At 47.1% G+C, this 14,569-nt stretch overlaps 1 protein-coding gene across 2 annotated transcripts in view; it reads left to right on the top strand.

Moving 5' to 3' along the window:
• Galnt18 (polypeptide N-acetylgalactosaminyltransferase 18) overlaps nucleotides 1-14,569 on the top strand; it is a 368,839-nt gene that overhangs the window by 198,984 nt on the left and 155,286 nt on the right. For both annotated transcript variants that reach the window (XM_008853482.2, XM_008853485.2), the window contains exon 3: nucleotides 6,512-6,678. In XM_008853482.2, the coding sequence (XP_008851704.1) occupies nucleotides 6,512-6,678 (167 nt within the window). The remainder of the gene's footprint in view (nucleotides 1-6,511; nucleotides 6,679-14,569) is intronic.

The raw sequence follows: 14,569 nt of genomic DNA, 5'->3' as shown, positions 1-14,569 counted from the left end.
AGGTTATGGAGACATGATGCTAGCCAGAGGGAGGGAAGATCTTGACTGTTCTCATGCCCATTGAGAACCCTCACCTTACCTCATTCTTGGGTCTCCAATATCCTGGGAGCTGATAGATATAGGAGTACACCTAATAAGGAAAAGTCTAGAAACTAGAAGTGTTCTCAAGTGAGGCCACAGGAGCATCATGAAAGTTCTGTGGATGCATGGAGTACAGTGGTTGGTAAGAGGACACTGGCTGGTACAAGGACACTGGTCACCCTGAAGGGCCAGCAGGGTGTTGCTGGTCTCTAGGAGTCACGTGTTCTTCCTGGGTCTGTGCTTCAGGAGACTAATGATTCACCTCAACCCTGTATGCTGACTGTAGCTGAGAGGGGAGGGCCTCTTGGGAGAAGTCTGGGAAGAATGAATGGTCAGGACAACCCACATCAGGAAGTGGTTATCTGAGAGTGTCACACACTCACTTGCTTAGCCCAGGTCAGTCCTTCAACTGTAGCTGAGAGGGGAGGGCCTCTTGGGAGAAGTCTGGGAAGAATGAATGGCCAGGACAACCCACGTCAGGAAGTGGTTATCTGAGAGTGTCACACACTCACTTGCTTGGCCCAGGTCAGTCCTTCAGCTGCACTGTTAGAATCCTGACATAGTCAAGCCCAGTTTCCAAAGGTTTTGGCAGATGGACTGGATCCAGTTCAGCCTCCTTTGACCTCATTCTGGAAGAGATGTGCCTGATCCTCGCTCCTGGCACGTCAACCAACCCTGTTAATCACTTTATGGAATAGGATCTTACTGGATTGTGGAGGTCAAAGAAAGGGAGGACCTGCCAGTCCAACATAAGGGGTTGTCTAACTGCAGGGGACAAGGGCTGGTTTTCTTATCTGGTGCCCAAGAGCCAGGCTTGGCTTCAGTCTGTGCCCCAATTCTTTTCTTCCTCCCAGGGTAATGACCCTGAAATTCTTGTTAGACACTTGTCTCCTAGATGACTCAACAATCTAGAGTCAAATTGCAGAGAGACTCCCTAAGTTGTTGCACCCTGTCCCCGCCTCTCCCTTTGTGTGCAGAGATCAATGAAGTGGATTTTATCACCACCATCAATTTCAGCTTATTAGACAATCCCAACACTCCCTTTCCACTACACCTTGTTTTTATCTCTAGTAGAAAATAGCTTGACTTTGAACAAGAGTGAAAAATAAAAGTCTAATGAAGGGCATTATTTGATAGGGGAATGTGCTTCTTCTCAGTTGAGTAAGGGCTGGTTCTTATTCAGTTAAGTGTCCTCAAGGAGCTTAGATAAGCACAAGCTGGTGATATCTGTGTGCCTCATTAGAATTCCACAACCTGATTCCCTTCAGTGTAGAAGTGAATGGAGAAGCAGAAGAGTAGGGGCAATCATCCAGGGTAGATGGGAGGGTGGTGCCAAGCTAGTCTGCGTATGGAGTGCCCTCCAAAGGTCAATGTATTGAAGGTTTGCTTACCAAGCTGTGGTGCTATTGGAGGGTAGTAGAGCCTTCCAGAGAAAGGACCTAATAGAAAGTAGTCAAGTTATTGACGATATGGCTTTGAAGGAGATATTGGGACCCTGTCTTGTCTCTCTTTGCTTCTTGTCCACCATGAAGTAAGCAGCTTTCCTCTACCATGGTGTTCTGTGCTGTAACAGGTCTAAAGCAATCGGACTGGATGACCATAGACTGAAACTTTAGAAACCATGAGCCAAAATAATCTTTTTCTCACTTCAACTTGACTTCTCTCAGGTATTTGTCACAGCAACAAAAGCTAAGAGGAATACTCTGGGGAAGAATCCTGGAAGGGTGCAGGTGTGAACCAGAAGGCATGGTTGCCTCATCCTGGAGGACCCAGGTGCTAGGTGTATTGGTTACTTTTTTATATGCCTATAACCAAAACACCTGACAGAAAATACCCAAGTGGGGAAGGATTGTTTCAGAGGGTTTAACCCATGGCCACATGGCTCCATGGTGAAGAACATGGCGACAGGAGGATGGGGAAGGAGCAACTGTTCCCCCCTCATGATGGACAGGAAGCAGAGTGTGAGGAAGACTAAACAGAGCCTGGAAAGGTGTACTCCTGGTGACCAAGCATTCAACACATGAATATATGGGGTCGTTTCATAGTCAAAGCACAAGATGAGATCAGCTCAGCAGTGCACATGTGAGAGGCTGTCAACAAGATGAGTACTGAGCTGGTGGGAGAAGCCCGCTGTATTGTAGGGCAGAGCTTGCATCCCTTATGATCCTTTTCTGTGACAGTTCTTGGAAGTATGTTTCTATTGCAGGGCTCTGGCTGTGGCACAAAGCCATCTGTCCCAAGTTCAGTGTCCTGCAGTGACAATTAAGGCCATGACCAATGAGTGTTCACACATCCTTTTTAAAAACTATTTTTTATTTTTATTTTGTCTCTATGAGTGTATTGCCTGCAGGTGTGTAAGCACACCAATATCGTGCAGTGCCCATGGAGATCAGAAAAAGGACATCGGATCCCCTGGAACTAGAGTTATGGACCATTGTTAGCCTCCATGTGGGTGCTGGGAACTGAACCCAGGTCCTCTGCAAGATCAAAAAGTGCTCTTAACCCCTCAGCCATCTGTCCAGACCCTAAGTGTCCACACATCGTTTGACATGTTCCTTTTCTCCTTTGCTTTCTCCCTCAGTCATGCAAGCTCTTCTTCAATGGCAGGTGGGAAAATTAGAACCATGACTGCATACATATATATGCTGTGTATGCATGGTTAGGGGAATTTGAAAGAAAAATCATTCAACAAGTCAGCAGAATGCCTGCTGTTTGCCAGGCACTGTTCTGGGCAGCAGTAGGAGGCTGTGAACAAGGCTAGTCCCTGCCCTCAAGAAGTTCATGGTCCAGGGTGACCAGCCATCCTGACTTGTATGTATGAAGCATTCAGCACTTTAAAACTTGGAGAAGTCCAGGCAAACCAGAGGAGTTTTCCCCTGGCTTAGTCATGGTGTGTATCTTGTGAAGCTTGGTGGTGATGAGGTGCTGGTTGGAAGACAGGCAAAGTGTGCAGGGCATTTTTGCAGTGAAGAAGCTTCTGTTCATTGCACTTGCAGTAAAAGAACCTTATGTTTGCACAGAAAATTCTTTCAGATAATTTTTTCATCCTATAGTGTAGGCGCTACACAAAATAAACCTGCTAGCTTCATTTCATGCCCCCCCAAATCACTGTCCATCTACTGTGTACCAAGCCCTCGTTGATAGTGGAAAGATATCAGAGCTGTAAAAGCAAAGTCCTTGCTCTTAGCGAGTTTCATTCATTGGAGCATAGGGAGAGATAATAAATACATATGGATATGATGCAGTATATTAGGGTTCTGTTGTGTACAAAAGAGTTTTCATATGAAAACCTTCTGTTCAGAAACCTTTCATGTGAAAATAATGATCAGGAGGAGACAAGTTTACAGGGACCACTATGACTGTTTGTGACAGGGAAATTTTTAAATGGACCTTCTTAGAAAGGGGGAGACTGGGGAAGGTAGTTAACCCCTCTCCTTGAAAAACAACATAAAGAGGCAGAAGTGAGAACCTGGGAGCTCAGCTCACAAGCAGCCCTGGGTGAGGTATGGAGGTCTACACTGTGGGCTTCATTGCTCCCCAGATTTACCAGAGAGGACAGTGAACTTGCTCTTTTACCATAGACTCCCTTATTGGGAGCTGTCCATTGTACCGACCTTGATAAAGAACAAGACCCATGTTCTCTTTGACCATGTGTGGCACTCCGTTTAACATGCACTTAGCAAGTTGTTTGTGTGTCAGTTTTCTCCTGTTTCCATGCCCAGGGAAAGCCCAGCTGCTAGTCTTGGTTGCCCACCATAAATAAGCTCTAGTCAGCAGAATCACTTGGCTATCTGCCACCAACTTCTTCACCACTATTATTAAAATTGCATTCACTGTAGAAAAAAAAAAGTTTTAGAAAGGGTGTAAGGGTATGATGATCGAAGATGTCGTCCCAGTGTTGGCTTTTCACTGATGTCCCTCCCTTTAGCCCCCGCTGCTGTCTTCCCTTCACTGTGGTTAGGTGAGCTGGTTGCCTCCTCTCCAGCCACCACTCTGTCCCCTTGGCCCCTGGGATCGTTGCATTCTTCACTTGGGCACAATGTTTAAAATCTGGTCAGATCTTCCCTCTTCATGGTGGCCAAGGTCTCTACTTGGCCACTTCCTGGAACAGCTGCCCAGGCATCGTGGCTGTTCTTGTATCCCACACCGCTTTGTTTCATAGCGCCTGCTTCTGTGTCGGTTTCTCTTGTGAAAGGGTAAGCCCCATGAGGACAAGGACTTTGTCTGTTTTCTGTTATGTGCTCAGCACCTAGCATCACACCTGCCAGCTGTCAGAAGCTCAGTACACACTTATTCCATTAAGTGCAAGAATGAACACGGTCTATGTTGTTAACTTGATTGTTTTATTAAAATGGCAAGTGGGAAGTAGATTTGGGGAAAGGCCCAACTCATTCACTTCCCCCACCTCCCTTTGGTGAGCAAGAAGGAGAGCTGAAAATAGAATGGGAGAAGTTTCTGTAAATTTCTGGTAACCATAGAGACGGTGATTTTAGTTTATTAATCTCCTGCTCTTAAGCAGGCTGGGACCCCATGGTGATTTCTCCAAATTGCTCAATCTGGTTATCCTGCAGCCTTCCTCATTAGGAAGAGCAGGCCCATTCCTATCCTGCAGCACTTTAATTACCACGAACAGAAGCTCTGCCTGCTACCCTCATTATCACGTGTTCTAACTTGGCCGCACCTTGCTTTGGAACAATGGAACAGAATGTAGTCACCAGCCCTAGAGCCCTGCAGCCTTTGGTGCCAGGTAGAGGGTATGGGCACCTTCCTCTCCGAGCTCAGGGCCCTCTCTTTTCATTCAGCTGTCTTCAAGGTGAGGCTTAGTACTGAACAGCTTCTCTTTTGTCAGGGAAGGGTACCAGCAAGGGGTTCCTGCCCACAAGGCTGCTCTTTGGGGCAAAAGAATCACCATTGGAAGCACGCCCTTCTTGTCTGGCCTCTTGTGGGATTTGTTTTCGGGGCTGTGTGTTTCTCTTCCTATGTGGAGTGACACACTTCTAGTCAGTCAGATAATGGCCTCTCTTAATGGTTTCAGGAAGCTGGGAGAAATGGGCCAGTCAGGGCCAGCCTCTCTCACAGTGATTTCTTCCTTAAGGAGGAGCACTGGTGCAGATGTCAGAAGATCACGGCTGGATTTCTACCCTGGTGGTTAACTCCTGGTGTAGCCCTTGAGTAGGGAGACAGTGAACTTGGTCCTTCCATCTCTCCTGTATGTTGAGACTCTGACTCTACCTTCTCTTGGATCTCTGCAGGAATAGGGTATGAGGAACTCCCACTGGAGTGAAGGGAGTGGTTTTAGCAGAGATATGCCTCTGGGAAGAGTCACAGCTCCCTCCTGAGAATAGCCACTTAAGGTCTGACCTCCCCTGGGCGTTGCCATTGGGAATTCTAAGGACTTCCTTTGGCTGCATTTTTCAAATATTGGTTTAGAAATGTTGAGCTGCCTTTCCAGAAAATGTTCCAGGAGAATCTTCCATTGGCTATGTGCTGTGCTAAGTCAAAGGCTACATGCTGTGCTAAGTCAAACCCTCTTAATGTGTGGATCACAGTTCCACACAGAGCCACTTACTCGTGTGGGGGATGTAAAGAATCTGACAACAGTAAAAGTTCTGAATGCACAACAATATATTCATTAAAAAATCAAGCATGTGATGGATCGATGTGTTTCTGCCAGCCCTCACTTATGTTGATTCATGTGATTTCACCACAGCCTCACCTCTGAACAGACAACATGTGCCCTTGGCCCTGTGTATGCCATCAGGCCACAGAACACGAACAAAATGTTCCCTGAAACACATTCAAGACTACTGTAGTTTATGACTGCAGTGTTTTACTGTCCATACAAAGTTTTCTCCTCTTATAGAAACACAATGGCTTAACTACAGAAAGCAAAACTTTTAGTGTGGTCCTACCCTAATCCCTCACATGTGAATATAACATGCCTTTGGATTGTATTGTGCTGAAGAAACAAGGAATCTGCCTCATTCATATGCAAATTTAGTTTTTATCTTTAATATAAAAGTATATGGTACCAAAAAATTATTTTTAAATAGATTTCTTTATGATTTATCACTACATGTTTTATTTCAATGCCTATTTTATATACCTATATATTCTGGGTCACTTAAAAATTTTTTGGGTGAAAAGGGGTTACAAATAGAAGAAGTTTTACAAGCCCTGCACTAGGTGCTCAGGTCCCACTCTGTAATGACCCATCCACACCCACATGTGCAAACTTTCAGGAACTGTGGACTTCTTGGCTTGTCCTGTAGGGCCCATCTTCAGCATACCAAAGATGAGGCCCTGGGGAGAATCTGGACTCCTGAACCCTCCAGCAAGGCTGAAGGAAGTTCGGGGAGGTGGGCCCTCACTGGGGTGACTCCAGGGGAGTCGCCAGCAGGTCCAAGAGCTTGGCCACTCTTCTTTCCAGATGTCGCAACCTGTCATTCCCCGACAGCCTGCCGGAGGTGAGCATCGTGTTCATCTTCGTCAACGAAGCTCTCTCAGTGCTGCTGCGCTCCATCCACTCGGCCATGGAGCGCACACCACCACACCTGCTCAAGGAGATCATCCTGGTGGACGACAACAGCAGCAACAGTGAGTGTCCGGCTGGGGGCCTGTAAAGGCCAAATAGAAGGTCTAGCTTTGGGGTCTCATTTCTCAAGGTGCTTAGTGGCTGTTCCATCTCTGAGGTGTTACCTCAGAGGCAGATTCATGGTGGTCATTGCATGAAAGGTTCTTGTGCTTCCCAGAGAGACCTGGTCTTTAGTGGCTGATTCATTCTCTCTCTCTCTCTCTCTCTCTCTCTCTCTCTCTCTCTGTGTGTGTGTGTGTGTGTTTTGTAACTTTCCAATGCAATATGATAAGAATGCATTTCATACTGTGCATACCATCAGGCCACACAGCACTAATGAATGTTTCTCGAAACACATTCAAGACGACTGTATGTCATGAGCTGCAGTCCACCCCACCTCTCACACAGAGACACTTTCTTTCATCATTTCATTGGTGGTGTTCCTTATCTGCACCTGCAGAATTGTTCATTATTGTAGTTGTACCAACAGGAGTGAGGATGGTCTGCTTCTGGTAGAGGCCATGGTATTGCTGATGTTGGGGATGGTGGTAGATATGAACCCAGTGACAGCAACAGAGCTACAGAATCTCTTTATTGAATTGCTGGATCCCCTGTTCTGTCCCAAGAAAGGCCCAAACAGCCTGCAAATGCCTTGTTGGCCTCTTTGCTTTGCCTCTTTCTCCAACTACCTCTGCCCTTTGATGCACAGTCCACAGCCTCTTATTCCCCTTTCTCTACTCCCAGAATTCTCCAGATTTAAAGCTCAGGTATGCAGGCAGTTTAGAGACCAGTACTCTCAATAGGGCCACATCTATGGCTGTGCTGATGATAATGCTTGACTTTAAAAAAAAAATCATCTGTTGGGTCACAGTGGCTCCCCATCACGGGATCACAGTCTCTGAGTTTGCATTGTCTTCTGAACATTCTCCAGTGTAGGTAGTAAATTTCCCAGTGAGTCAGCTGTTGTAATGAGATGGGCAATTTGTGATTTGTTATCAATTAAAGCTGAATCATACCAGATAATTGAAATGCATTTCATCTCAATAAGAGATTTTTCCTTTTCATTTTCTCGTCATGTGGTAGAACTGCCGAAGCAGAGCTGTGGGGGGATTTGAGAGTTTCCCGAAGGGCGATGCTCGTGAATCACATCACTTGCCTCTCATTGTTCCAACACAAAGGAAGGAAAAGGCATTAAAGATGTCAGCAAGTAGGCAGCATCTTTCTCAAGGTGACTGTCATGCGGGAAGGAGCCCAGCTTCCAACTCTGCTGGTGACCACCTTGTTTGAACCCAGTGAAAACATGCCAAGGAAGCTCCCATTCCCTAGTGGTTAGCCAGAGAGCCCACATGTCCCACTTCTCAGCCTGCCTCACAACTTGTATGAGGAACTGAGTAGTGGTGAACCACCCTCCCAAGGATGAGCGCATTTCCAAGCAAAAGACACTCCAAGCCCCATTCCGCCCCACTTCCTCGTATACTAAAGGAGACACTGAGACACAGGAGGAAGCTATCTTGGAACTTGTCACTTTCCCACAGTGAGCAGCACAAAGATGCCATTTGACTTTATCCATATGGAAAGCAAGGAGATGCTGATGCTGGTACTTGAGAAACTTAGATGAGGAAAATGAGTCAGATACAGAGGATTTCTTAATGTGAATTTAAAGATTTAGACTTTATTTTGTTGATGCTGGTAATCATCAAACTATTTTGGTAAGAAGAATAGGTGGTCAGGGATGGGAGAGACTTGACTGTGCCTTACAATTCTGGCTGGGGAAGGGGTCTCTGGAAGAAAGGACATGGGTCATGAGGCTCCTGAAGAAGGACAGACAGACAAGAGGCCCAAGGCCAGGAACCACATAGTGTGTGAGAGCTGAAGGTTAGACAGAAGCCTGAGGATGTTATGAAAGAAGATCTTTGGGATCTGCCATGGATGGATGGATCCAAAGAGGGCAGGCCAGTGATGGTTCCAAACTTCCGGCCAAGGTGATGTGGGCATTATCCTGGGAAAGGGGGTGTGGCAGAGCAGTTTGTTGGCACAGTAGTTATTCATGAGTGGCATGAACAGGAATATATTCCTAGAAAGCTTTACAAGCCAAAGCCCCAGTGAGTTTGACAGCAAAGGCGCAGCAAAGGAACAGGTGTTGGCGCTGCATGCAGCTGTCTGCATAGACTCAAGTGAGTGTCCTCGTAACTGGGGAGATCTGAGCACACTCTGTGGACTGCAGCAACATCGATGCCCTGATTTGATATAAACTATGATGTGTAAGAGGTTACCATCAGGCCGCAGGCTCTAGCTTAGCTCGTTGGTAGAGCATTTACATAACCTGTACAAGGCCCCAGGCTTGATCCTCAGAGTCATAGAAAGAAAAAAGAATTTAAAAGATGTTACTATTGGAGAATCTGGGAAGAAGATGCACAGAACTATCTTCTATACTGTGTTGTCTTTAATTACTTCAAAATATAATGTTAAAACAAACTCAAAGCTCTCCCAGGAGATTCTTCCTCATTAAGTTTGAGGTGGAGTCTAGACATCACTGTTTTGAAAGCGTTCTTAATGATCCACGGTTACGGTTGACAGTGTAGATGAATAGACCAGATAAGTCTTTACTGCTGCACACGAAGTTTTGGAGTGTGCTGTGAAGGGAATAATTCTTTGGGGTCATGGACCCTAGGACTCTCCCCATAGTAGGAAAGAGACCATGGAAAAGTCCCTCTCAGTCGCAGCAATTTCCTCTGTGAAATGGGGATGATATCTGCTCTCTGCTTAAATTGACGAAACAAACCTTGTAACTGTGAGGTGAGTGTCATTGTCACCCTTGCCCCATCCCTGTCCCCTTTCCTGGAGACCAGCACACAGCTAGTGAACTGCACAGAGGGGCTCAGGGAGAGAAAATGTGGAGATGAGTTCGAGTCTCATATGGGAGGTAGCTGAAGCCACCAACTGGCAAGACAGGGCTGGCAAAGAGAAGAGGGGAGGATAAGAGACGGGAACCTTCAGAGGGAATTGAGAGAGATGGGAAAGACCCAGAAGGAAAAGGCAGGTGGTGACAAGCGGTGGCAGACCAGGAGCCAAAGGGGAAATCAGATCTGGATGCCCCAGGAAACTTTGGTGAACAGCAGTGGTTGTGCAAGGCTGGGCCTGGGGCTGAGAAGCCGGATGCAGAAGAGGAGCCTGGGAGGGAAGAATTCACCAGCAGGGGTTTTGACTCCGGGGGAGGATCACTAGCTAAGGCACGGTACTGGAGCAATGTTAACCAAAACTAAAAATGTTGAAACATTATCATCATCTACAGCAAGAAATAAATCTCTACCCGACCAAGGATAATACGTCTACTCATACCCATCTACATACCACATATTGAAACAAAACTTTTAAGAAAAAATACCTACCTGCTCTTACAATACACAAAGCATTCTGCTATTTTCTATTGTGTGCTGCGCTGTGCTATTCAATTCTATTGTATTTTGTCCTGTTCTCCCTTCTTCAAAGACAGTTTTTCTCAAGACCCTGAGTGCATATTGAAAGCTCTTAGAGTACTTAGAAATTCAGGGGTCCAGGCCATTTCTATAGTGATTAAACGGGTCTGGGCGGGGGGTACCTGAGTCCCTGGAGGCAGAGGTATTGAGCAGGGTTTAGAAGGAAGGGATAGTCCAGGGTATAGACACCAAGGTTAACTCTAAGAACAATGGGCCCATCTGCTTTCCATTCACAGGGGCAGTGGGTGAATTAGGAGACAGCTGGAGGCCACAGAGGATGTGGAGGGGAAGCACACCAACAGATTCAGTCCTGGTATCTGATGTCCAGCAGGACTCCAGGACTAGAATGTTCTTATGTGGAATGGGACAGTAAGGTGACCAATGTGGGGGATGTGATCCAAGCCAGCCAGAGCTGGAATCCCAAGAAGGGATAAGAGAGACCTGCTCCAAAGAAGGGTGACTTACCCCAGCTAAGAGCACTTCTGACCCATCAGTCTGATTTGGTGGCTGTATCTCTACCCTGTAGAGATGTCCATCTGTAGACATGTCACTTATCCTGGGACTCTCAGAGTTTTGTCAGGTCAACATGGCTCATCACTACAAACTGCTAGAGTCTGACCCATCTGATGTAGTTTCTGCCATACACAATCAGGGATGAAAAGGGGACAGAGCCCCCTGCTGCCACTTCCTAGCTTTGGGCTTTCTTAGGTGTTATGAGGGGGCCTTTGGCCCTGCGTTGTCCTGTCTGCCTAATAGAGTCCCTGAGAACAGCAAGGAGCAATGGGTGCAAATGTTCTAGGTAAGTGACAAGGCGCTAGGGGAGTCAGAGATGGGTTAAAATGATAATAATAAAATACAGCAGCAAGGACACCAGCTGATGGAGGTGACACCACCACTGTGTAAAGGCAGTTCGTCCTGGTGGGAAGAGCACAGAGTTTGGCAATGGCCAGCTTTGCAGTTCTGACTTTCCAGTGTCCTTCTGCCAGTGTGTTCTTAACCCCTGTGAACCCTATTCTCCTTATCTGTAAAACTGAGATGTTTAATTCCTACTTCTGGGATTATTAGGAGTCCTAGATGAGATAAGGCATGATGGAAGGGACAGTGGCCTTTAAAATCCTAAATTAAGCAGTACGGGACATAGAAATGGCTTTCTCACAGAGTCCTCCTTCCCAGCTCCACCATGGGCCCTGGGCACACTGATGCCTTCTCTCCCCTCTCACTCCATCTTCTCCACTGCAACCTCAGGGGAGACCAGTCATGCTTCCTCCATCCAAGCCTCTCCACTCTCAGCTCCCTCAGAGGCCAGGGACGGAGGTTCTGCCCACAGTCCTGTGGTCCTGTGGAAGAGCTCCAGTTCCTCTTCTGGGCCTCCTTAGCTACCTCTACTGGCTCTTCTTTTCTAGAATGGTTCCTACTTAGGATGCCATCACCTTCCTGAAGCAGTCTCAAATGTCAGCGTTTAAGCCTGATATGGAGAGTTGCTCTAGGCATCAGCCTGCTTGAAGACATTGATACATACTGTGCCCACTGCCCGCTACCTGGATTGCTCTTACCCAGACCTCATCCTGCAGAACCACCTGTGTCTTTGCCTCTTTCAGGACTTGGCTCAAGTGTTGCCTCTTACTAGGGCTGTCAGTGACCTGTACCCTTTAAATGGCCCTGTCCCCTTCCCTTTCCTCCCTCCCTGGCTTCTTTCCTTCTGCAGCACCTCTAGTCATCTGATGGACTGGACTCACCTGTTTCTTCTCTTACGTACCTGTACCTTTCCTTCTCCCTGTCAGAAAGCTGGCAGGGGGTGGGGGGGCTCTGTTTGTCCCTAACTGTGTCTCCTGCAGGTGGAATAGTACCTGGAAATTCAAGGACTCAATGCACTGTGTTGATTTAATGAAAGAAGGAGAGCATTTGGGTTCTGCAGATCTAGAGCAAGGCCCTCTGCATGGCGGCAAGCATCCCTGGCCATGCCAGAGCCATTGGAACTGTTGTCTCTATCCATGCTTCCATGGAGGCTGCTGTCCAAGGCTCAGCTTCCCTCAGAGCAGGCACATGGATGGGGCAGAAATTCCCAGAAGTCAGCATGAATGCCCACAGATGGTGGGTGGAATTCAGAGCACAGGGAACCCCAGGTCTATCCTGAACTCACTGCCTCAGTGGCCAGAGGACCCACCCTGAGGCTCACTGCTTTTGCCAGGGTCACCCAGCTCCAGCAAGCACTCCTAGGATCAGCCACACCCTGCCTGCTTTGGAATTCTAAACTCACATTTCCTTTCCCCTGGTTCCTCCTCGTTATCTAGAGAAAGTGGTGGGAACTGGCTTTGAGCCTCCGGGTGTTAATCACTGGACTTTTCGATGAATCCCGCTGGACGGTGTCTTCAGCTGTGGCTGGGATGTAACCTTAGCAAGCTTCAAGAGGGAAGGGACCCCCACAGGGTTTTCAGCTAATGGAGTTATCTCTGCCTTTGAGTCTTGCTGTTCATTCATTCACTCACTCATTCATCCATTTATTTAGTCTCTCAGCAGGTTTTTCACGTCACATCACTAAGCACTCTATGAGCTCACTCATTCCCCACAGGTATCCAGAGACAGATACTGAGTTAATGTGACCCTTTTAGGTCCCCTCACCAGCTACCTAGCTGGCATCCTGCCCTATGGTTCAGCCACACCCACTTCCAACAGAAAAAAATGTAAGCTTTTAAAAATGTATTCAGTTTCTTGCATTAATGAACTTAGGTCCTCTCTTGATAAATATAAAAATCATACCACCATCTTTCTGCCACTTGAAATGTCAAAATTAATCTGAATTTCGTGACTAAGCACCATCAAAGCAATGGTAATGTTAACCCTTCTTTTAAGACCGACCATCCCCTGATGGTTTTGATCTGTTCTTGATTGGCAGTGACTTACTCAGCCTAGATTGGTCCTTCTGCTCGCTTTCTGCTACTGTTCCCAGACAGGAGAGTGGCGGCTCCAACATGTTCCAGCCTTGGGGGCTGGAATGGCACCATCCCTCCCTCCCAGGCCATGAGCTCCCTTGCTGTGGCTCTAGTTTTCAATCAGGCTATGTTCATATAAAGCTTTTCATACTTGTTTCTAGGTGCAGGCATAGAACTCAGTAGGCTTCAACTGCCAGGCAGGATGGAGGTGGCCCTCAGCATCACGGGGGCAGAGACCACCAAAAGCCTGCAGACCCAAGTCCAGTCCATCAAATCTTAGCTGGATGTATTACTTAGTTTTCTTGTTGATGTGATAGACTATCTAAAAAGACCAACTTAAGGAAGAAAAGTGTTTTTTGTTTTGGGGTTTTTTTTTGGATCACAGTTTGGAGGTACAGTCCATCATGGTGGAGAAGTCATGGTGACAGAAGTGTGAGGCAGCTGGTCACACTGCACCTGTAGTCAGGAAGCTGGGAGAGATGAACGCTGGTGCTCAGTTTTCTTCCTCGTTTTTATTCATTCAAGGACTCCTGCCCATGGGATGTGCTGCCCACGCCCCAAAACAGCAGACCTGTGTTTTAGAGCTCCAGCGTGGAATAGGCCCCCAGTCTTCTAGGTCCAGGGATAGCTGGGGTCTAGGGTCTGCTTCACTGGAAGGCAGCAGGCAGGTTGAGCCAGGCATGTTCGCAAACCAGCCTCCAGGTGCCTGGTTTGACTCCCACCCAACTGCTCCCTGTAGCCAGTGCTCATATTTTACCCCACTTGTCCAGTCTGAATCTCAGCTTGAGTGACCTTCAGTACCCCAAGGCAGGCTGAGGCTTTTCCACGTACCCCAGCTCTTCCTGCACCAGAGCTATTTTAAGTATGCCACATAAATTAATCAGTGCTGTATGGGGTATTATAAGAGCCATGATCAATTTCACTTTATGTAACTCATGTCAAAGGCACAGAGAAGCAAATGAATGTCTCCAAAGTCACACGGAGGTGGGAATGGAGCCCATGCTGCCTGGCTTCAGGGTCTATGCTTTAGCCCATTAATAAACTGCCTCCTGTGCGCCTTGGGTCTCTGATCCGTAGAGATTCATTTGACCTCTGTCCCCATTCTTTCTCTCCATCTGCTCTCCGTACAGTGATGCTGGCCAGCAGGACCAGTAACGCAGATGAAGTAAGGAACGAGAGATGGCAGGCTGTCTTCTCTATTGGAGCTTTGCCTGGGATTCAGTAGGGACAGATGTGCTCCATGGATGCTTTGAAGCCTGAGAGCTAACTAAAGAGTTGGCAGCCATAGATCATCTTAAGAGAGGAAGGCAACATCCTATTGCCTTTGAAACAGGGAAACACTGATATGTGTGTGTGCATGTTCACATGTGTTTGTGTGCATTGGATGTGATTATAAGTATGTCTGTACATATATATGCATATATACTTGCATGCTTATACATGTATGTGTGTGCCTGTGTATGAGTGTACTTTTGTGTAGATGAGGCCCTACACATGTACAATCATGC

This window comes from Nannospalax galili, unplaced genomic scaffold (genome assembly GCF_000622305.1).
Source record: "Nannospalax galili isolate Female #2095 unplaced genomic scaffold, S.galili_v1.0 scaffold44, whole genome shotgun sequence".
NCBI classification, from domain to species: Eukaryota; Metazoa; Chordata; class Mammalia; order Rodentia; family Spalacidae; genus Nannospalax; species Nannospalax galili.
The sequence above is the reverse complement of the archived record's forward strand: the minus strand, read 5'-3'. Positions and strand labels throughout refer to the sequence as shown.